Source organism: Pseudorca crassidens, chromosome 7, assembly GCF_039906515.1.
Source record: "Pseudorca crassidens isolate mPseCra1 chromosome 7, mPseCra1.hap1, whole genome shotgun sequence".
Classification (NCBI taxonomy): Eukaryota; Metazoa; Chordata; class Mammalia; order Artiodactyla; family Delphinidae; genus Pseudorca; species Pseudorca crassidens.
This window is the reverse complement of record NC_090302.1, coordinates 23193638-23218858: the sequence shown is the minus strand read 5'-3', so window position 1 is coordinate 23218858 and position 25221 is coordinate 23193638. Positions and strand designations below refer to the sequence as shown.

The window sequence follows — 25221 nt, the reverse complement described above, 5'->3', positions numbered from 1 at the left end:
ATTTTATTTCAAATTCTATATTACCTAGAAAGGATTTATCATATTGGATTCAACTATTTCTCTATTGATGGGGATCCAATTTCGTGCTGCTATAAACAATGCTGTCACAATCATCCTTGGACATTTTTCTTTCCAAATGATACTTTGTTTAGGATGGATATAAAAAGTGTGATTTCTGGGTCATTTCTGATCACTGACTCTTCAGTTCTCACCAACCTGGCTTCCATCTCTATCCTTCCATAAGAATTTTGTCACAATCACTCTCCATTTTGTTTTCCTGTCATCTTTCTTAGGCTCAAAACAGCATTTGATAGTTGACACACCTTCCTTTTTGAAATGTTTTTTTTTGCTTTTGGGATAAAACCCTCTTGGTCTTCCTCCTTCCCCTCTGGCTTCCATTATGTCTCTTTTGTTGGTTCCCGCTCTACTTGGTCTCTAAATGTTGGGAGCTCATCAAGCTGTCTGGAGCCCTCTTTACTCTGGATTCTCTTCCTGGGTGATCTCACACATTTAAGAGCCATCTACATTACATCTTTCAAATTCCTATTCCAGTCCAGGATAGTACCCAACAGCCTGCATAACATCATCTTAAATGTACACCACCAAAGCATGTCTTAACATGTCCCAAGAGAACCTGCCCCCTCCCCCGCAATTCCTTAGCTTACTCATTACATGGCACCCCAACCACCCATTTGCTCAAGTCAAAAACCTGGTACTTACTCTAGAATCCTACTCCGAGACGTCCCTCGGATTTTCTTTCCTAAATGTTGAGTCCATACTCACTTTGTTCCCTCTCTCCCACCATCAACCAATCACAGGCATCATCATCTCTGGCCTAGGTAAATGCCAAAGCTTAAATGATTTTCTAGTTCTTTGCCTCCTTCTCCAACCCATTTTCAATACAGCTGCCAAAATGAACTCTTAATATCTAAGCATGTTACCTCAGGCTTACCTTTCAATGTCTTTCTTCCCTTTGCACCTAGAACAAGCCTTGGATGACTGGGTGCTGCCACTGTCTGCCTCTATTTCATGCATCTCTGCTGGGTCTATAATGTACCAAGTTCTCTGACTCAGGGTCTTGCTGCATGCTGTTCTCTCTGCTGGGAAGTAGAGTGCCTGGCTCTTTGCTGGCCAGTCTTTTTTCACCATCAGGTCTCAGCTTAGTCTCCTGTCAGAACCATTCCATCCCAAGCAGGTCCCCCTATTAGTCTCAATTACTGTGCCCATTTGTTTTGGCCTCATAGTATATTCCACAGTCTGTTATTCATTAGTTTGCCTCCCTTTCTAGAATGTAAGCTCTATGAGAAGGGTGTCCTATTCACAGCTATATCCCTAGCCTAGCACAGTGCCTGGCACATAATAAGCATTCAATTAATATTTTGAACGTTCATCTAAGTTCAGTATCCTGATTTTCAGATGAGGAAAGAAACCCAGCTAAGGGCCCATCATTTTACCTAGTTATTACATTGTTACACTGAGCAGCAGTGTAATAGTTGAGCATGCACTCAGGCTCCAGACTCACTTGGTTTGAATCTCGTATCCTTCACTGACTAGTGTGATGCTGGGGATATTACTTAACCTTTTTGCCTGTTTCCTCACTGGGAAGTGGGGATTACAGTGCCTACTTCATAGGATTGTTGCAAAGATTAAATTAATAGAAGGATGGTGAGGAGCATATGATTTAATTCTGATTTTTTACTGTACAAATTTAAAAACTATTTCTGCAAGCATTCCTCCAGCCCTTTGGGTCTAGAACACAAGAAACAACGTTCTTTGAATGAAATTAACAGTAACGTCCACACTCTTTACTGCTTAGGTTGGAACTTCTATCTAGCATATAAAACCAGTTTATTAGATACTTGAGAGAATCAAATTCCCACAGTAACGTTTGCGGGAACTCCCTGTGAGCCACCTATGAAGAATTCCTAACAGATAATAGAACTCCTTTACCATTAGCAAAATTGGCGCCTCACTGTAACCTTTGGGACAGGAATCTGAAACCAGAGATAAACAATTCCTTCATGGGCAGACATCAATTTTGGTCATGAGGACCATTCAGAGAGCATAGGAGATCTGCTTGCTAGAACAAAAAAAATACTTTCTCTGTGCAAACGGTCAAAAATAATAACAGAATTTTAACATATTACTCTATTATCTGTGCATTGCCTCCAACAAGATTTTCCTAGAAGTACAGGAAAAATCTTCAATCACCAGTGGCCTACAAGGTTTAAAAAAAAAAAAAAAGTGATCAAGAACATATGAAAATAACTAGGACATTAAATATCATCAAATGGCCAGTTTTCATTTATTTTGAAAACTATGCAAAGACACCAGACAGTTTTAAAAAGGGTACAGTTAATATTTTATTGTCACTTATCAGATGGCAGTTAGGTATATAGTCTTCATACTTGATCCTTCCTTTTTGTAAATAAAAAAAATTACAAGTTTTAAACAGCCAAAGGCTGGTCATGTCTTCAGAAAACATGATTAGATTAATTCATTAATGGTGGCTTCAAGTTTTTCCTTATTAGCTCCAGAAAATTCACCCACCTGTTGAGAGAATATTGAATTGCCGTTAGATGTAGCATTGCATCCCTATTTTGTATATCAGATATGACCACAGAATGGGCCTGGGGAGGAGAGGAAGTTAAGTATAAGCTTATTGAAAATGTACATCCATGGATAACACCCAGTTCTTTAAAGTTAAAAACAAACAAAAACAAAAACCCCTCAAAAGTCAAGACTCAGTTTTTTTACACAAATACCTCTGAACAAAGATAAATGCACTGTGATATAAATATGAAGCGCCAATCACAGGGATTAATCACCAAATCCCTGTGATTTTAGTTTTAGCAAAGATCAGTTATCAATGAGATGTCACATTATGTACTTAATGAAGAATGACATATTTAAATATTCTTAAAAGGAAAAAACAGGGATGTGCTTCCCAATGTAAAGGGTAAGTCACTTCAGTTTCTTCTTTTCTGTATCATGCTTTCCTATTATTACCCAGCTGGTTTCTTCAAGGTCAGATGTACCTACCTTCTGTCCCTTTTTAAAAAACTGGAAGGTTGGCATGCATTTGACTTCACACTCTGAAGCAACATCCTGGGGGGAAGGGAGGTATAGAAAGAAGATAAAAATAAGACCATGAGGAGTGCTGAGCTCTGGTACCTGTGATCTAAAACCAGATTCTTTTTCCTGTTATGTACCCAGAACTCAGCGCCAATTTTTATACGCTTAAACAAGGACTACAATGGCAGCACAAAAGCCAAATTGGTTATATTCTCAATTAAAATTCTAATTAATACGTACTCTCATCTTTGAGAGATACCAGAATCAGATACTATACAGTGACTCAAATTGTTTAATCAAATTATTCCCAGCTGTACTGGAGTGAGGTACATAGATGATGATCATAAAGGCAAAAGTTTAGAGTTAGGGAGAGGAACAACTTATTTACAAAGGACTTGTTCAAGAATAAAGTCATGGCGATCTACAGGGACAGCTCCACACTGGTTTTTCTGTTATTGTTTTATAACCCCTACCTCTCAACACCTTGTTCACACCAGGTTTGGCAGGGGGAATGCCATGAAAAGGGCTTGGTTTGGACAAGAGTTTCAAGTGAACAGGTACATTAGGGATCAAATACATCAGCTTGGCACTGCAAAGAGGATCAGGAGAGAAGTGAAGAAAGAACCACACAGCCCTAACTAAGCAGCAAAAGCTGTGGAGGCCACCAACCACGGAGGCAGAACTCTGAGAAGCAGACCACGGAGACCAAAGAACTTTCACAGGAAAGGAAGGAAGGTCAGCTAAAAACACCGTGGTGACTTCCAGTTGGGGACTCAGGAGTAAGGGACATGGGAATTAAAAATGGAGTGGTCCTAGGACTTCCCTGGCAGTCCAGTGGTTAAGACTTCGAGCTTCCACTGCAGGGGGCGTGGGTTCGATCCCTGGTTGGGGAACTAAGATCCCATATGCCAGGCTGCATGCCCCCCCCCCCTCAAAAAAAAGGAGTGGTTCCTAGATTGAGCCACCAGTCAATGGTAGCACACCAGCCTAACTTCACCTGTTCCTCTGCCGGGCAGAAAAGTGTGGTTTTACGTCTTTATGAAATTGCACGTGTCCTGTTGCCAGTTTGGGCAGGAAGGGTGGTGGACGCTGCTGTTTCCAGATAACCTTTACTTTTTCTTTAAATGCTGGGCAACAAGAAGCACAAGGGCAGTAATGGCTGCAATAAAACGGCTAGTATGTACTGAATGTCTACTATATTCCAGGCACTAAGTACTCACTGAAAGCAACAGTCATAAGGAAATTCCCAAGAACCTGTGCTAAGACCATCCAAATGAAGATCATAACATTTTAACTGTACCAATCTACAATTCCAGAAATTCCCTTGTAGTCTGAGAATCCAGGATGGAAAATGGGGTGGAGAGTTGACAGGAAGACGATGAGCTGCACATGTCAAGGTTCTGGACCTTGAGGATGAGTAATTGGGAAACCAGAAGATGACAAGGTAGAAGGGTAGAAGGACTGGTTTAGCTAAAAGGTTGGAAACTGGTTGTCTAGGGGGCTGAAGCTGGTCTAGATATGTTACTTGGTTCATGTAAATGCTTAAAAAGAAAAAATCTCTGAATTGCTTGAAGATTTGGAAACACTGGGCTGGCCCCTCCCAGCACTCGGAGAGCAGCAGTTTACTGCAGTCCCTTCCCTGTCTCTTCCTGACACTTGGAAGCCACCAGTTGGATACCATCTTTCATGCAAGCAGCTGGCGGAAGCCTCAAAAGAGGTGGGTGTTAGTTTTGTTTTTATAGTACCCACAGTGGAAGGGCTGTGGTCTGGAAAGTGTGAGCCACCCTTTCCGCCACTTCTAATCATAGAAACGTACAGGGGGTGCAACTGACCTGCATCACATATAAAAGCATGCAAAACAGGACCTGGAGATAAGTAAGGAAGAAGGAGTACAAGGACCTTGAGCTCACCTCCTCTCGAGCACACCAACATCACAACTCATTGTTAGACAACCATTGACAAAGACTGGAACCTATCAAAAAAGATACTCCACATCCAAAGACAACAGGACCTGGATACTGATCACAACCTTCAGATGAAAACGCTAATCCCAAAGCCTTATCAGCAGAAAATACAGGGTCCCAATCAATGGAAATGATAGTCTAATTGCCGTTCTCAGATTCTGGATGCCTTATACCTCTCCTAGCCAGAGCTTAGCATTCCTGCATTGGTACAACTGCCTAACTTAAAATAAAATAAGACAAAAAACTAGAAACAAGATAAATGCTCAGAAGTGGTGTCAATGCTTTGAGAAAGACTTGAAGTGTGTTGTAAGTCATGTTCATACGTTTTACGTCTTAAAATTGCAGTCAAGGGCTTCCCTGGTGGTGCAGTGGTTAAGAATCCGCCTGCCAATGCAGGGGACATGGGTTCGAGCCCTGGTCCGGGAAGATCCCACATGCTGTGGAGCAACTAAGCCCGTGCACCACAACTACTGAGCCTGTGCTCTAGATCCCGCGCACCTAGAGCCCGTGCTCCGCAACAAGAGAAGCCACTGCAACAAGAAGCCTGCGCACCACAACGAAGAGTAGCCCCCGCTCGCTGCAACTAGAGAAAGCCCACGCGCAGCAACAAAGACCCAGCACAGCCCAAAAAAAAAAAAAAAAAAATTGCAATCAAGTCTTTACATGGTAAATTTTTAAAGCATTAAGAATTCGCTCTCACTGGGTAAGAAAGTGATTTTTTTTTTAAAGGTGATGCAGGATTCTGTACCATAATTGAATCCACCACACTGGGCTTTTAGGTTACGCACATTCTTGTGAATAAATTCAGACGCGTCCCAGGGCAAAAAACCTTAAAGTCGCTCAGTTTAAGAAGATCATTTTCAATTTTAATTATTTAGATAAGTATAATCTCACCTTTTTATGGTCCGAAAGCTGTCACTGTATGGATGGATCATTTTAACTCATCTGCTGCTCGATAATGTAAAAGGCTCAGATTTTGCCTAAGCATCTCTGCACTGTGGTTCAATCCCCACCCATGAAAGTAAGCATTGCTAAGGGGATGAAAATATTCACTTTAAAGGCTCTAGACACACATGATTAAACCACCTCCCAGTTTGAATGTGTCAGTTTATCAGTACGTATCATGATTTCTGACATCCAGTTTAAGACTTTTCATGTAACAGGATCCATCTGCCCTTCCCTACGCCAGTCACTGAAAACATGTGCTCTGTTGGATTTAGGAGACTCCAGTTCTGTGAGTGAACTGTTCAGGCCCATTTCTGCAATGGCCACAGAGAAAAACGGTTAATCAAATTCTTAAGAATATAAGAACTGGGGCAGTTAATGTGCTTGACAGTGTATCACTTCTACGTGTTCAGTATTTTCTAGAATTTATGTTTGGCTTTCTTCTAGGTTGTATCTGGGGGTGAAGAATGAGGTAGAGATGCAACATCTTAACCCCAAATGGTTAACTGTTAATACATGGTTTAATAGATTCGATTCTTCTTTTTTGGACTTTTTAGTCTTGTCCATGGATCTATATACCTACTCTGGTTACAAGACCACTTGGTTTTAATTATTGCTGCTAATGTACTTTATGGGGCCTGCCCCTTCCCATCCTCTATGACTTCCCTCCTAATTAGTTTTTTTAAATACTTTCCAGGATTTTCCTGACTACATTATTTCAGAATGTCATGATCAATTTCCCAAAAATGTTGGATGAATCTAAGAGTACTAACTAGCATTTTAATAATACTGAGTCAACATCCTGGAAGACAGTATATACCCATCTAGTAAAATCTTTCATGGACCTCAGTAAAGGTTAGTAGTTCTATAACTAATATTTGATCTCTACTGCCTCTGTTACTTTTTTTCTTTTGTTTTCTATTACTTGTTCTATGGACCAATTGGCCCACTCCTGTAGTGATTTGAAAGGCATGCACACTTAAAAATTAAGTAGTTACCTTTGAGGTTTTAAAAACATTCTTGATCTCAAGTTTATCACTTCCCTCATTTAAAAACAGAAAGCTACCCACTCTCTAATGACAGACCCAGATCCTGCCATTTTTAAAAAAATAAACAATCTGGAACTTGTGTAGTCATATAAACACTGCCATAATCAGGATACAGAACTCTTCCCTCACTCCCATAAAACTTCCTCAGTAGCTTCTCTGTGGTCAAATACTCCCCCTTAGCCCCCACCCCCACTCTGTTCTCCATCCCTATAGTTTTAGCCCAGCTCAGATTTTTATTAGTTTTTATTAGTAAGTGTAACGAGGCTACATTTTACCTTATTAACTTTTGTTTCATTGGTTTCTAGCTCAGCACTCTGTATAGCCAAAATAACTTTAAATCTGCTGTTGTCACCTGTTATTAACTCATTGCTGGCTGTTCTCATAACGGAAACACATGGCATCCTAAAAGGTTGCAAAACTATCAGGCCTAAGTTACTTTGTTTCTTTTGAGCTTATAAGTATCATACTCTGTAGAGTTGGGAGTAGAGTCTGCTGTTAAGGAAATAAGATCAGCCTATCATTTTCAAAAGTAGTATTCACACTTCGCTATGCATACAGAGTTGTTTTGTGTGTGTACCACATTATATGTCCATGCCTCCTAACTGTCCATTTGAATCTATTACACCTAAAAGCTCATCTCTTCCAGCCCAAGTGTTCAGAGATTTTTCTATTAAAACTAGGTGTTGTTTGCCCCAAAGATACTATAAACATTAAGTACCCTGAGTCTGCATGGACAGGAATTATCTGCATAAAAAATATAAAAACAAATTCAGTCCTAAAATATTCCATCTATTTTAATGATATGATCTAATACTCAAAATAATGAATTGATGTCATTTTTATCCCTCATCTGATTCTTTTCGAGCCAAAATCAGGGGATGGTTTTATCTACAGCGTTCCAAAGCAACAAAAAGAAGATCCACTCATGTAATTCATAAATTCCATGGGGGAAAAACAACTCATGGATTGATAATGAACTCCTTTTTGTTTGAATCACCTGCCTTGCTAACTCTGCTGAATGGCCAGGTAAGTAGGAACTGACAGACTATTGCTATGCGTATGGGGTGACCAAAGGGTTCTGGAATTCAATTTTTAATGCCGCAAAAAGTTGATGAGGCTATTTAGATGGTGTAATAGTTGTCATTAAGAGTATTAAAAAAAAACCACACACACACAAAAAATCATATGTTGCTCAAAGTGAAAGGTCCCCAACTTATGAGAAGGTCACTTCAAGGTCTAGAGGTCTACATACTTTTAGAGTGATGATGAGGATGACAACCACGTCTAAAGGAGGGGCTGTCATATTGAAGTCTGGGCCTGCTCTGCACACCTACTTCCCAAAGGTTTTGGATTGAGGCAGAAAGCATTGGTCCTGGCCCCAGCACCATACAGGGGCCAAATCCACAGGCTCTGCCTCAATCGACCTTTTTGTTTTGTTTTGTTTTGTTTTTTTTGCGGTATGCGGGCCTCTCACTGTTGTGGCCTCTCCTGTTGCGGAGCACAGGCTCCGGATGCGCAGGCTCAGCGGCCATGGCTCACGGGCCCAGCCGCTCCGTGGCATGTGGGATCTTCCTGGACCAGGGCACGAACCCGTGTCCCCTGCATCGGCAGGTGGACTCTCAACCACTGCGCCATCAGGGAAGCCCTCAATCGACCTTTTACCCTTCTGTGTTGCAGTCCCATTATCTGTTCAGGGGGATGCTGATAAAAATAGTTCTCATGGTCACTGCCTGGATGAAATGATACAACGTAGGCAGAGGGCTTAGTGCAGCCTCTAGCATATGTTAGTATTTCCAAATAAAAATGTATTCACTTGCTGTCTGGTAGGGTCAGTACCAGTTTCTTTAGTCCCTTCCAGGTGCCATTTTCACCTGGCTAAGGTGACGAGATTTAAAAAAATAAGTTAGTTAGGTTAAAATAGGGAGCAAGAGTTTTTTCACAAACACATGCTGTCTACTCTTATTTAAAACAAAAACCCAGGGCTTCCCTGGTGGCGCGGTGGTTGGGAGTCTGCCTGCCGATGCAGGGAACGCAGGTTCGTGCCCCGGTCCGGGAAGACCCCACATGCTGCGGAGCGGCTGGGCCCGTGAGCCATGGCCACTGAGCCTGTGTGTCCGGAGCCTGCGCTCCGCAACAGGAGAGGCCACAACAGTGAGAGGCCCACGTACTGCAAAAAACGAAAACAAAAACCCAGGACACATCAGAATAACTTTACTTGACAACCATACCAATTCATTCATTCTTCACCTACCACAGGTCAGACAGGTGTGCTGATAAAGAGGAAACAAAGGCGCATAAGACAGGGTCCCTGATCCCAAGAAACTGACAGACTAATGAAGGACAGACACAAAGATCATTACAGTAATAGCTAAGCTTACTGAATGCTTATCATGTGCCAGGCACTGCTCTAAGCACTTCCCAGGTCTTATCTCACACGATCCTGACAAGTGCCTTACATGCTGGATTAACGCTGCCATTTAACAGAGGTGCAACCTGAGGCACAGAACAGATAACTTCACCAAGCCCACAGCGCTAGTAAGGGACACGATCCTCCCACTGGACAACCATCAATCCACGAAAAGGAGGGGCAGAGGACACCAGGGGGACACAGAGGAAGGGAACAAACCTAGTCTGGGCATAAAAGGGAGTAACTAAAGGAGAATTCCTCGAGAGGATGTGAAGCTTAAGTCAAGGAGCTTGTCCGGCAAGAAAGAAAGATGAGAAATGTGCTGGGAATAAGCAATGTGGTACTGGGAGGTGCCCACAGGCTTAGAAAATACTGCCATACGTTTCCCCACCCCGGCCCCACCCTTTTTATAGACCCTTCTGGACCTTTTGCAGGATTTCCATGTTTGCTCAATGAATAATCAACCTTACAAGGTTGGTGGGGGCAGGTATTAAGATCTGGTCATAGAAGAACCAAGGTTCAAGGGATACGAGAATGAGCCTAAAGCAGACGTCACTGGGCCAGGACTGGAAGCCAGGTCGAGCACCTTTGTTGCCACTTCATACCCTAACCCACGCCTGCCCTGCTGGGGCTAAGCAAACCTGCCCACACACGTTTAAATCCCTGCTCTGCTGCTTACTAACTGTAACTCCACGGTCAACCTGGGCATGATGACAGGACAAAGGATTAAATGAATCCATACTTGTTACGCACAAAGAACAGTGCGCCTGGTCCCAAGTGCTAAACGAGCATTTGTTAAATTAAACCAATCTTGAAATGTTCCCCCCAATTCTTCTCTCAGCTCTCTAATCAGGCATCTTGGTGTCTGGTCTCTTCAATTTCTGTTTGTCGAGCATCTCAGAATGTTAGGTAGATTACTTGGGCTTTTAGAATGACAGGTGACTAGTAAAGATGGGTAACAGATGCCTTAACCATTTTATTTTAGGATGTGATGTACTTAGCTCCTGACAGACATCTAGGATTAAGCTCATAATTGGCATAATTACCTGTTCTTCTGAAATAAACTTTTTAACTAGGGTTGTAATTCTAGTGTTTTACTTATTCATGAGAACAAGCAATGTGTAATTCAGAGAAAAAGGCCAATGCAAAAAGCTCAACATTATTCCAAATTTCCAGCCACATACCTGACAGTCATCCACGTCTACTTCAAGGAACACTACATTGGAATACTTTTCCGAGAGAGACTAGAAAATTAGAAAAAAAAATCCACAAAGATTTAGCAGTGGGTAATGGCAGCCAATACCCTGAAGCTTCTTAAATGGAAACTTAAAAGTAGGGACTAAAGATCCCAATATTTAGGGACAGGTAAGCATAAAAGACGTTTTCCCTGAATCAAATTCTCCTTGGTATAAAATAATTTGAAACATCAACTCTGATTCCTGAACTTCAAATAGGGCCCATGTTTCACTGTGAAGAAAAACAAAACCACTTAAGCCAACCAAATTAACTTCTGAAAGTCGTCTTCAATAGGCTGTATGTGTCAAACCTAAACGGTTATGCTATGATTTTTAGACCAAAGACCCGACAACAACAAAACCTCTAACTGTCCTTCTTTCCTAGCTTTGTGACCACCAACCCCAGACACACAAATAGTTTACAAAAGCAGAAGTTGGCTAATAAATACTTACATGAAAGAAAGGCTTGATCATTTTGCAAGGCCCACACCACGTGGCTGAGAAGTCGACTACTACGAGTTTCTCTCCCGCACTGTTCAAGGCTTCCTGAAAAGCATACTAAGGGAAAGAGAAAAGCAGATGTTAAGTTACATTTATTTCCAAAAGCCCTGATAAAATGCGACACAAAACACAATTTGGAGGTCCTGCTTTCAGGGCCTATTTTTTTTTTTTTTTTTTTTTTTGGCGGTACGCAGGCCTCTCACTGTTGTGGCCTCTCCCGTTGTGGCGCACAGGCTCCGGACGCGCAGGCTCAGCAGCCATGGCTCACGGGCCCAGCCGCTCCGCAGCATGTGGGATCTTCCCGGACTGGGGCACGAACCCGTGTCCTCTGCATCGGCAGGCGGACTCTCAACCACTGCGCCACCAGGGAAGCCCAGGGCCTATTTTTTTAATAAAAAAAGGAAAACAAAGCAAATAAACTGTTTGAGGAAATCCTACTGTGGTGTAATGTTATTTGATAAGATGAAACAAGTAGGATGTATACAGTCTGTCTTCATAAAGTATTAATTGGTTAATCCACATCCAAACTAAGTAAATGAAAGGAAAATAAAGACATTTGTATTAAAAATGTTTCCACATCTGGACTTCCCTGGTGGTGCAGTGGTTAAGAATCCGCCTGCCAATGCAGGGGACACGGGTTCGAGCCCTGGCCTGGGACAATCCCACATGCTGTGGAGCAACTAAGCCTGTGCGCCACAACTACTGAGCCTGCATGCCACAACTACTGAAGCCCATGCGCCCAGAGCCCATGCTCTGCAACAGGAGAAGCCACCGCAATGAGAAGCCTGCACACCGCAATGAAGAGTGGCCCCCCGCTCGCCACAACTAGAGAAAGCTGGCAAGCAGCAACAAAGACACAACGCAGCCAAAAAAATATAAATACATAAAATAAATTTATAAAAAAAAAGTTTCCACATCAAATCTAGGTATAACATATGGTAGACATTCACTAAATGCTCATTGATCCAAGGAATCACACTTCAATTGAATAAGTCACAAAGGCACAGACTCTTGCAACTAAAACACCACAAGTTATTTTAAAAACTAAAACTTTTTGATTAAGCTAATATTGTCTATGGTAGAACATCCAAAAGGTAAAAAAAATAAATATCAAGGAAAAGAACCTTCTCCACACCCTTACACCCACTGCTGACATTAAACATATGGCCTTATACTCTTTTTAGTGTAGTTTCCAGAATTGAGATCATACATCCTATCGTTGATTTCTGCCTTCATTGTTGACCAAATGAAAGTGTTAGTCCCTTGTGAAGGGAATTTTCTTGGTTGTTTTTCGTAAGCCATGCTTGTTGAATAAAATTCCACCAGCAGAAATGGTCAAGAAATCCCTTACCACCAGCCTCCCTGAATAATTTACCAATGGTTTTGATACTGTAACCCTAGCAACCTAACCTTCTAGTTAACAAGGGACGACTCTTTTAACCACAGTCAGCTGGTGCTGACCAAAACCAAGGCCATGAAGAGAAATCAAAACACAAACATCTATATCTGAAGTCTCGGTTTTCTTCACGGGGGGGGGGGGGGGGGGGGGGAATGCCAGTCACATTGGTTTAATTAAAAACCAACACCACGCCCGCCCTCCTCTGAAAGCTAAGAATCAGATCAGATTTGGTCCAAGTAAAGAAGAAAGTAAATAATGCACCGTTAACGAAAAAAAACTAAAGTGAATTCCTCTGAGGTTACTGCTCTAGCTTTCTAATTTCTGCCTCATGTTCATTGGGGAAAACAATTCACAAATGGTGTTTCCTGGAATGGGTAGGTCATGACTTCTGTACCCAGTTCAGTTATGCAGGTACAAACCTGCATACAAATAAACACACCACACCTTTGGGCGTGGGGAGGTGTGTGTGTGTAGTGGCGGGTGCACACAGAGAGTAAGAAGTACAGAAATCGTTTTCCCAAACCATCACCGATTTTTTCCAGATGAATTTCCTTCAAAGCCTTCCCTAATGTGATTTTTTTAGGTCAAACCAGCCATTCTTTACTGCAAGATCCAGGTAAGACAGGGAAATAAAGATTGACAACGTCTGGTCAGATGAATCCATGGTTTTGTAAACATGGTTGGCCCTCAGTAAATACACGTGAGGTTACTCTCAACCTAGAATATTTTTCAGCAATAACTTCTGGCTTCACTGAACATGAGTCACAGAGCCAGGTACATGTAGGACTTCATGACAAGTTCTATTCTCTGGATACTAAAGTTTGCCTAAAACAGACATCAGTGTGAAAATCATTCAATACTATCTGACTAAGAAGCAAACCATAATTTCTAGCTCCCAGAAACTACCAGTGAGGATTGATAAAGGTCCCCATCACTAACACAAACATTCTGAAAACAAAACAATGTATTTGGGGCAGATAAATAAGAGCAGCACCTAGCATCTCTTTTCCTAAACACACCCATTCCAAAGGTAATCAACAGGCATAAGAGTGGTTTGTAAAAAAGCATTCAGCAAAGTGCCTGTGTGTTAAAGTTGGGAGTTCAAGAAAAGGCAGCAGGGACGTCCCTGGTGGCGCAGGGGTTAAGAATCCACCTGCCAATGTAGGGTACATGGGTTCAAGCCCTGGTCCGGGAAAATCCCACGTGCCGAGAAGCAAATAAGCCCATGCGCCACAACTACTGAGCTTGCACTCTAGAGCCCGTGAGCCACAACTACTGAGCCCGAGTGCCACAACTACTGAAGCCTGTGCGCCTAGAGCCCGTGCTCTGCAACAAGAGAAGCCACTGCAATGAGAAGCCCATGCACCGCAACGAAGAGTAGCCACTGCTCAACATAACTAGAGAAAGCCTGCGCACAGCAACAAAGACCCAACAGACAAAACTAATAAATAAATTAAAAATATGTATATATAAAATGAGTAACAATCCTGCAGCCTGTGGAACAAAAACCACATTCACAGAAAGACAGACAAAATGAAAAGGCAGAGGGCTATGTACCATATGAAGGAACAAGATAACACCCCAGAAAAACAACTAAATGAAGTGGAGATAGGCAACCTTCCAGAAAAAGAATTCAGAATGATGATAGTGAAGATGATCCAGGACCTCGGAAAAAGAATGAAGGCAAAGATGGAGAAGATGCAAGAAATGTTAAACAAAGACCTAGACAAATTAAAGAAGAAACAAACAGAGATGAACAAGACAATAACTGAAATGAAAACTACACTAGAAGGAGTCAATAGCAGAATAACTGAGGCAGAAAAACGAATAAGTGATCTGAAAGAGAGAATGGTGGAATTCACTGCCGCAGAACAGAATAAAGAAAAAAGAATGAAAAGAAATGAAGACAGCCTAAGAGACCTCTGGGACAACATTAAACGCAACAACATTCACATTATAGGGGTCCCAGAAGGAGAAGAGAGAGAGAAAGGACCAGAGAAAATATTTGAAGAGATTATAGTCAAAAACTTCCCTAACATGGGAAAGGAAATAGCCACCCAAGTCCAGGAAGCACAGCAAGTCCCATACAGGATAAACCCAAGGAGAAACATGCCGAGACACATAGTAATCAAATGGGCAAAAATTAAAGACAAAGAAAACTTATTGAAAGCAGCAAGGGAAAAACGATAAATAACATACAAGGGAACTCCCATAAGGTTAACAGCTGATTTCTCAGCAGAAACTCTACAAGCCAGAAGGGAGTGGCATGATATACTTAAAGAGATGAAAGGGAAGAACCTACAACCAAGATTACTCTACCCAGCAAGGATCTCATTCAGATTCTATGGAGAAATCAAAAGCTTTACAGACAAGCAAAAGCTAAGAGAATTCAGCACCACCAAACCAGCTCTACAGCAAATGCTAAAGGAACTTCTCTAAGTGGGAAACACAGGAGAAGAAAAGGACCTACAAAAACAAACCCAGAACAATTAAGAAAATGGTCATAGGAACATATATATCAATAATTACCTTAAACGTGAATGGATTAAATGCTCCAACCAAAAGACATAGGCTTGCTGAATAGATACAAAAACAAGACCCATATATATGCTGTCTACAAGAGACCCACTTCAGACCTAGGGACACATACAGAGACTGAAAGTGAGGGGATAGAAAAAGATATTCCATGCAAATGGAAATCAAAAGAAAGCTGGAGTAGCTATACTCATATCAGATAAAATAGACTTTAAAGTAAGGAATGTTACAAGAGACAAGGAAGGTCACTACATAATGATCAAGGGATCAATCCAAAAAGAAGATATAAAAATTACAAATATATATGCACCCAACATAGGAGCACCTCAATACATAAGGCAACTGCTAACAGCCATAAAAGGGGAAATCGACATTAACACAATAATAGTGGGGGATTTAACACCTCACTTACACCAATGGACTGATCATCCAAAATGAAAATAAATAAGGAAACAGAAGCTTTAAATGACACAATAGACCAGATAGATTTAACTGATATTTATAGGATATTCCATCCAAAAACAGCAGATTACACTTTTTTCTCAATTGCGCATGGAACATTCTCCAGGACAGATCACACCTTGGGTCACAAATCAAGCCTCAGTAAATTTAAGAAAACTGAAATCATATCAAGCATCTTTGCTGACCACAACACTATGAGATTAGAAATGAATTACAGGGGAAAAAAACGTAAAAAACACAAACACATGGAGGCTAAACACGTTACTAAATAACCAAGAGATCACTGAAGAAATCAAAGAGGAAATAAAAAAATACCTAGAGACAAATGACAATGAAAACACGACGATCCAAAACCTATGGGATGCAGCAACAGCAGTTCTAAGAGGGAAGTTTATAGCTATACAAGCCTACCTAAAGAAACAAGAAAAATCTCAAACAATCTAACCTTACACCTGAAGGAACTAGAGAAAGAAGAACAAACAAAACCCAAAGTCAGCAGAAGGAAAGAAATCATAAAGATCAGAGCAGAAATAAATGAAATAGAAACAAAACAATAGCAAAGATCAATAAAACTAAAAGCTGGTTCTTTGAGAAGATAAACAAAATTGACAAACCATTAGCCAGACTCATCAAGAAAAAGAGGGAGAGGACTCAAATCAATAAAATTAGAAACGAAAAAGGAGAAGTTACAACAGACACCGCAGAAATACAAAGCATCCTAAGAGACTACTACAAGCAACTCTATGCCAATAAAATGGCCAACCTGGAAGAAATGGACGAATTCTTAGAAAGGTATAACCTTCCAAGACTGAACCAGGAAGATACAGAAAATATGAACAAACCAATCACAAGTAATGAAATTGAAACTGTGATTAAAAATCTTCCAACAAACAAAAGTCCAAGACCAGATGGCTTCACGGGTGAATTCTATCAAACATTTAGAGAAGAGCTAACACCCATCCTTCTCAAACTCTTCCAAAAATTGCAGAGGAAGGAACACTCCCAAACTCATTCTATGAGGCCATCATCACCCTGATACCAAAACCAGACAAAGATACTACAAAAAAAGAAAATTACAGACCAATATCACTGATGAATATAGATGCAAAAATCTTCAACAAAATACTGGCAAACAGAATCCAACAACACATTAAAAGGATCATACACCATGATCAAGTGAGATTTATCCCAGGGATGCAAGGATTCTTCAATATATGTAAATCAATCAATTCGATACACCATATTAAATTGAAGAAGAAAAACCATATGATCATCTCAATAGATGCAGAAAAAGCTTTTGACAAAATTCAACACCCATTTATCATAAAAACTCTCCAGAAAGTGGGCATAGAGGGAACCTACCTCAACATAATAAAGGCCATATACGACAAACCCACAGCAAACATCATTCTCAATGGTGAAAAACTGAAAACATTTCCTCTAAGATCAGGAACAACACAAGGATGTCCACTCTCACCACTATTATTCAACATAGTTTTGGAAGTTTTAGCCACAGCAATCAGAGAAGAAAAAGAAATAAAAGGAATACAAATTGGAAAAGAAGAAGTAAAACTGTCACTATTTGCAGATGACATGGTACTATATATAGAGAGAATTCTAAAAATGCCACCAGAAAACTACTAGAGCTAATCAATGAATTTGGTAAAGTTGCAGGATACAAAATTAATGCACAGAAATCCCTTGCATTCCTATACACTAATGATGAAAAATCTAAAAGAGAAATTAAGGAAACACTCCCATTTACCATAGCAACAAAAAGAATAAAATACCTAGGAATAAACCTATCTAAGGAGACAAAAGACCTGTATGCGGAAAACTATAAGACACTGATGAAAGAAATTAAAGATGATACCAAGAGATGGAGAGATATACCATGTTCTTGGATTGGAAGAATCAACATTGTGAAAATGACGATACTGCCCAAAGCAATCTACAGATTGAATGCAATCCCTATCAAATTACCAATGGCATTTTTTACGGAACTAGAACAAAAAATCTTAAAATCTGTATGGAGACACAGAAGACCCCGAATAGCCAAAGCAGTCTTGAGGGAATAAAACGGAGCTGAAGGAATCAGACTCCTGACTTCAGACTATACTATAAAGCTACAGTAATCAAGACAATATGGTACTGACACAAAAACAGGAACATAGATCAATGGAACAAGATAGAAAGCCCAGAGATAAACCCATGCACCTATGGTCAACTAATCTATGACAAAGGAGGCAAGGATATACAATGGAGAAAAGACAGTCTCTTCAATAAGTGGTGCTGGAAAAACTGGACAGCTACATGTAAAAGAAGGAAATTAGAACACTCCCTACACCATACACAAAAATAAACTCAAAATGGATTCGAGACCTAAATGTAAGACTGGACACTATAAAACTCTTAGAGGAAAACATAGGAAGAACACTCTTTGGCATAAATCACAGCAAGATGTTTTTTGATCCACCTCCTAGAGTAATGGGAATAAAAACAAAAATCAACAAATGGGACCTAATGAAACTTAAAAGCTTTTGCACAGCAAAGGAAACCATAAACAAGACGAAAAGACAACCCTCAGAATGGGAGAAAGTATTTGCAAACGAATCAATGGACAAAGGATTAATCTCCAAAATATATAAACAGCTCATGCAGCTCAATATTAAAGAAACAAACAACCCAATCCAAAAATGGGCAAAAGACGTAAACAGACATTTCTCCAAAGAAGATATACAGATGGCCAAGAAGCACATAAAAAGCTGCTCAACATCACTAATTATTAGAGAAATGCAAATCAAAACGACAATGAGGTATCACCTCACACCAGTTAGAATGGGCATCATCAGAAAATCTACAAACAACAAATGCTGGAGAGGGTGTGGAGAAAAGGGAACCCCTTGCACAGTTGGTGGGAATGTAAACTGATACAGCCACTATGGAGAACAGTATGGAGGTTCCTAAGAAACTAAAAATAGAATTACCATAGGATCCAGCAATCCCACTACTGGGCATATACCCAGAGAAGACCATAATTCAAAAAGACACATGCACTCCAATGTTCATTGCAGCACTATTTACAATAGCCAGGTCATGGAAGCAACCTAAATGCCCATCGAAATTGAGTCATTTGCTGAGACATGGATGGATCTAGAGACTGTCATACAGAGTGAAGTAAGTCAGAAAGAGAAAAACAAATATCGTACATTAACGCATGTATGTGGAACCTAGAAAAATGGTACAGATGAACCGGTTTGCAGGGCAGAAGTTGAGACATAGATGTAGGGAACCAATGTATGGACACCAAGGGGGGGAACCGCAGGGGGATGGGGATTGTGGTGTGCTGAATTGGGCGATTGGGATTGACATGTACACACTGTTGTGTATAAAACTGATGACTAATAAGAACCTGTTGGGGCTTCCTGGGTGGCGCAGTGGTTGAGAGTCCGCCTGCTGATGCAGGGGACACAGGGTTGTGCCCCAGTCCAGGAGGATCCCACGTGCCGCGGAGCGGCTGGGCCCGTGAGCCATGGCCGCTGGGCCTGCGTGTCCGGAGTCCGTGCTCCGCAATGGGAGAGTCCACGGCAGTGAGAGGCCCGCGTAGCGCAAAAAAAAAAAAAAAAAAAAAGAACCTGCTGTATAAAAAAAATAAAATTAAATCTAAAAAATTTAAAAAAATGAATAAAATACTATTAGAAAAAAAGAAGAAAAGAAATGGCAGTGGCCATTCTTCAAAAAACTTGATTTCTTCCTCCTCACTTTTATAGTCCATTAACACACTTGGAGTGGAAATGGATCCCAGTGGCTCTAAACTACCAAAACCTCAGAGTTGTCTTGGATGGCCCACGGCACGAAGTCCATCAGGATGAAAAGCTAAAGCGTACTCAAAATTTACAAGAAACATTAGCTTAGCTTTTGATTGACTCTGGATCATAGTTTTGAACATCAACTAATTATCAGGGACTTTGGGCCCCAGGCCATAGTGCTTTTCTGGGTAATGAATTTACTGTCACCCTTGTACCTCTTGGTATTGATGAGGGGAGGAGGGTGCCACAATTACGAGAACTAAAATAGGGAAAGACTGAAATGTGCTCCAGGAACCAATTTTCTGCTTGTAGTGTTTGGATTCTGAAACAATTCATATAGACCAAAGATTTCTCACTCCTTTCATAGGTTTTCAGATGTTCTACTGATGAGGTCACCAGACTCTGCAGAAGACCATCCGCTCCTCCCCTCATAGACTGTTGTTTGTCACTCAGTAGACACTGAATAAAAATATGTGGAAAAAACTCAATATTAAGGCTCTCTCTTTTCTTCTTTTTTTAAATAAATTTATTTATTTTTGGCTGCATTGGGTCTTCGTTGCTGCACATGGGCTTCTCTCTAGTTGCAGCGAGCGGGGACTCCTCTTCGTTGTGGTGCACAGGCTTCTCACTGCGGTGGCTTCTCGTTGCAGAGCATGGGCTCTAGGCGTGCTGGCTTCAGTAGTTGTGGCACGCGGGCTCAGTAGTTGTGGCGCACAGGCTTAGTTGCTCTGTGGCATGTGGGATCTTCTCGGACCAGGGCTCGAACCCATGTCTCCTGCACTGGCAGGCGGATTCTCAACCACTGCGCCACCAGGGAAGCCCAAGGCACTCTCTTTTCAACCAATGAAAAGGTTGTTAATAAGTCATAAAAGGTTCACATCCCTTGACCCTGCACTCAAGACCCTAACCTGAGGAAACAGCCTGAACTCTGTTTAAAGCCTTATGAACAGAAACATTCACTGAAGCGTGGAAAACTGCCCAAATGTCCAGCAATGTCTTCAGATATTGAAATGATCGCAAAAAGCTTCTAATTACACGGAAAGTGTTCAGGCTAAATTAGACGACAAACACACAGCTCGGAAATAAAAACAACCTCAACTATTTTGTGGTTGCGTCTAGGAAATAGAAGATCTCTCTTCCCAAACTTTCTACAACGATCTTTATGTTTTCTGGTTGTAAAAGGAACAAAAAGATAAGGAACCATTAACAGACAAACTTCCATTTCCAAAGCTAACCCCAGCACCTAAACCAGGTCGGGGCACGCGACCCGCCTTTCCCCTGCTTTACTGGGGTGGGCGGTATCGCAGGGTAAACGGTTTCGTCCCACTGTTTGAGCAACATCAGTTTTCTCCCACTCAGTTTTGTGCCTCAGCATTTAACATCCACTCCTTGAGGGGCCACAGTACACCAGACACTGTTAGGCTCTGAGTTTTCCAAGCAGGAGGGTATTAAGTTTGCAATAACTCTCGACATGGAACACTTTTTGTCTTGGTCATTCCTAAAAGGACAGAACCGCCGTCTGGGTACCAGAAAGCCGACGAGCACACAACGGGGCGCGGCCGCTCTCAGGGGCACTCCTGGCTCTAGCGAAACCCACCGACCACGAAATTCACCGTGGGTGAATCACAGATGGGTAGGGCAGTGAAGGTCCCTGGGCCCAGCCTTGCGGACTGAGTCATTCCAAAGCCTGAGCTGCCGGAAACACGCCCTGCGCCGCAGGAGGAGGAGTCCCGAGGGCGCGGCCCGGACTTCACCTCATTGACGCCACCTGGGCCCCTAGGGCCGGACTTGTACAAGCGAAAGGGTTCGGGGGGTGTCTCCAGCCCGGAACCGCTCCCTTCGCGCGGATGCAACACGCGTCAGCTCTGCGGCCGAGCAGTGCTGGAGGCAGCCGGGGGTGTCCGGCCTAAATCCACTCCCCAGGGAGCTCACTGCACCCAGCGCGGGTGGATCACGCCGCTCTCCGGGGAGAGTGGCAGCCAGCAAGCCCCGGCTTTCTCCAAGGAGCCCTCCACCTCCTTGCCCGGGCCCGTGTCCGGATACAAATGGGGGCCAACGGCAGACTCCCTCCATCCTTCACCCAATCGCGGTTTCCCGGCTGGGGTGGGGAGGGGGCGGAGGCGCAATGGAGGACTCCAGGGCGCTCCCCACGCGCGTGCATCCCCCGGGCGCATAGGTTACCCGGACCTAGCCCTCCAGGGCACGCTCCACCGCCCCGGGAGCGCCCAGGCCCGGGCTCCTCGCAGTCCCCGGCCGAGTCGCCGCGTCCCCTTCCTCCAGAGATGCGAAGGGGCGGCCTGCCCACCTCCGGCCCACCGCCCACCCCACCTGCCGGGGCTGCGCGCCGCGCCCTGGCCGGCCCCGGAACGCTTACCTTGCTCTCAATCTGCTTCACCATCTTGGCTGCTGCTGTCTGACTAGCGACCTTACACTGGAATACACGGAAGCGGATCCAAGGCACCGGACGAAGCTTGGAGAGCACGCAGCCCGCTTTCCCTTTATAGCAACGGTGGGCGGGGCGGGCGGGCGCGCGCGGCGTAAGTGTGGCGGGGGCGCGCCCGCTGGGGCCTCCCGGGCCCGCCTAGGCTTCTGGGCTACGCCCCGCCTCCCGGATGCGGCCGGACGGGGGCGGGACCGCCGGCAGGGGCGGGGCCGGAGGGGCAGGGCTGGGGCGGGCGCGGGGCGGAGCTCCTGGGAGTCCTCTGGGCTGGAGACCTTCGGCGCCTCCCACCTGTACCCCACCTGGGAGTGGGGATGCGTGACGTAAAGGGCGCCTGCACTATGCATGGCGGGCGGAGGCCACCCAATGAGCTACAGGGTCACCTGGGAAGGGGCCAGCCAGGCCTTAATCGGACGCGCCCAGGCTCGAGAAGAGGCCACCTACGATTTCTCGAAAAGGCCCGTCGCACCCCTGCCCGCCAGCCCCGCGAACCCCACAAAATGCTGAGTAACGATCACCAGGAAGTGTTTCTGCTTGTGCACCTCCGCCTCCTTACCGGAGTTTATCGCGAAGGTTCTCTTCTCTTCCCTCCTTCCTGTTTTTTTCACTTTAACGGGGAATCTGCTGCTCCAGCGTGACACAGCATTTTAGTGCGGTAGTGACGGCCGGGAGGTGGCTGGGATCCTGCGAAGCAGACAGCTTATGCGGGTTGAAAGTCCCGCCGGAGTGACGCAGTTGTGACCCTGAGCAGGCGTTGACCTCCTGGTGCCTCAGTTTTCCTTTCTGTAAAATGAGAATCATGATGGTCCCTAACTCCTGGCGGTGGTGTTTTGAGGATTAAGTAAAGTGCTTGTAAAGTGATTAGGAGAGTGCTTGGCACATGGTAGGCACTCAAAAAGTAGTTATAATTAAAGCTGTTGTGAGCACTAATTAGTCGTGCTTGGTGTCATGTGTTGGCAGGACTGGGGATTGTGGAAGGCGATTGGGGATTGTTAGCTGGCGTTGTGAAGCCAGGAGGGAAGCTGGGAGTGGAAATGGGCAAGTTGTTGAGCTGGAATGAGAGCCAGGAGGCTGGAAAGTAGTGGAATGCTGTTGGGGTAGGAGGGCGGAGCACGATTTTTCAGGTGGAGGCACTCTGGATGCAGCTTATCTAGGTGTGATTGGCTGGGATGGTGAAACTGCTCCCTGGCTTCCTTCTGTCTGCTCTTTCAAACAGAGAGGAGGGAAGGAAAACAGGTTTTGAACCTCTTATGCAAAGTTTCTACAAGGTTGAGGAACACAGTCCATGGGTAAGGATATAGACAAGGGACACATTCTAAAGACAGTCCTAGACAAAGGGAGGATGGGCTGGCTTGAATGCAGCAACCTTCCCGTAGAGAATAAGAATAGTGGGGCAGAGGCCTTACGGGGTACCAGGAGCACAATACAAAATTTGCTTTGCTTCTGCTGTGTCTTCAGCCCAACTTACATCCCAGCTTCTGGGCCTATTAGTTGGTACATTTACATGGGAGATGATAATAAATATTTGAGCTGTAGGAAGTGGAGGTACAGATCTCCATTGGCCTTCTAAACCACCCTCAGCTGACATCTCCTCTTCAAGGACCTTCCAAATGTCCAGGACCAATGTAGAGAGGGAATTATGGGGGATGCTACAATTACAGGGAACAGGGAACTGGCAAGCGAGCATGTGTTTTAAGAGCCTGGACTCTGCAATTAGATTCCCTGTCCTCATACCCACTCTACCACTTAGTGTCTGGGTAGCTCTAGACAAGTCTAAACAGCCTTCCTATGCCTCAGTTTCCTCACCTATAAAATGGGGATAATAATACCCTGTGCTACTAGAAGGGTCAAGTGAGCTAAAATATATGTAAAGTGCTTAGAACCACACAGTAAGTGCTACATAAACTATGTTTACAGGCTATTAATAGGATGGTGACATTCCTCTGGAATGATGGCAGAGGTGGAAGGGGAGACTGTATAACAGGTGTCAAAGTCCTAAGTGAATTATCAGGAAATTCGTAATGAACAGTGAGCTCGGTTACATGAATCTCAAAGGAAAAGGATTTTTTTCCCCCTCAGAGGGTGAAAGAAAAGTGGGCTAGACTTGGCCCTACCCAAAGAGGACAGTCCCCTGCTTACAGGAACATGGGAAACTCCTTAGGATTTCAGTTGGGGCAAGGAGGTAACATCCTGTGGGGAGAGTGAGATGCAGGGGAATCGCTGGGACAGCCCAGTGAGGGAGGATCTGTTTGTGCAGAAAGGTAGGGGTGAGAAGAGCGAGAGAGAGGGGGTGATATAAAGGCCTTTCTTTGGGGGGTTGGTTCTGTGTATTAGTCAGAACTCTCAGTCGTAAGGAGAAATTCCAGCTCAAATGGACTTAAACCAAAAAGCATTAGTAACTCATACAAGTAGGAACTCCAGGGGCCTAAAGCTGTCACAGGAGCACCATAGTTATTGTTTCATTCTCAGTGGGTTCTCCACTAATGCAAGACTAGCCCCTCCAGGCTTAGGTCCCTACCATTTTAGTATCCCCAAAGAAAGGGCACTCTTCTCCCCTGCTCTAGTAAGTGTCCTGGAAGCTGACCTTCATCGACTTGAGTTGGGGGTAGAGGAGGGATTCAGCCTTGCTTGAACCATTTATTTCAACTAGGAGTGAGCAAATTCCAGGGGGTTACCAGAGAAAGGGGAAATGCATTTTGGACAGACTAAAATGGTATTTCTATGTTGTCAAGAAAAGCAGAAATGAGGAGCTTGGGTGGTGAGCTTGCTTCAAGTTTCTGGGTCAGCTCAGTCTGAGGCTCCCTGAGGGACCGGAAAACTAGGTTTGCTGTCTTTGTTCAGGCTCGAATTTGAAGAAGATGCAGCTCTAGGGCTTCTGAGCAAGCTTCTCTCAGATCACCCGTTTCTCTAAGTATGAACCCTGACCGCCTCATTCAGCATAGCTGAAGGTATGTGATGATACCACAGACTCCTGGACCACACCCAGGATCACAATCTTTTGAGGTATATCCCTGGACTCTACATTTTAAAGCAGCGTCCCAGGTGATTAGGTACACTAAGATTTGATAAGCTTGGCCTTGGGATCTCCAAAGGGAGGCCAACAATTAGTGAAGCTTAAAGCTTGTCTAGCAAGAGAGTTGAGATGAAGACACAAAAGTGAACGTGTAAGTGACATGAAATTGGGAGCTCAAAATACAATGGTAAAGAAGGAAAAGGAACAAATACAAGTGTCGAACAGTCATTCAGTGCCAGGCCTGGAGCTGGGTATATTGCATCATTCTTCTCAACATCCCCTAGGAGATAGATTTAATTCTTCCCATTCTACAGACAGAATGAAGGGGAGAAAGTACCAGCACAGTTTTCAAGCCAGCCCATCTACATGTCTTGAATTTCCTCATGC

The 25221-nt window shown here is 43.4% G+C and overlaps 1 protein-coding gene across 1 annotated transcript; it reads right to left on the bottom strand.

Annotated features, from left to right (window-relative positions):
- Positions 1 to 2281: 2281 nt before the first annotated feature.
- Positions 2282 to 21914, bottom strand: TXN (thioredoxin). Its single transcript, XM_067743689.1, has 5 exons — positions 21756 to 21914; positions 11129 to 11233; positions 10625 to 10684; positions 3043 to 3108; positions 2282 to 2550 (listed from the first exon to the last, which is right to left on the bottom strand). The coding sequence occupies exons 1-5, from the start codon at positions 21777 to 21779 to the stop codon at positions 2488 to 2490; spliced, it is 318 nt and encodes a 105-aa protein (XP_067599790.1). The 5' UTR covers positions 21780 to 21914; the 3' UTR covers positions 2282 to 2487.
- Between the last annotated feature and the right edge of the window lie 3307 nt (positions 21915 to 25221).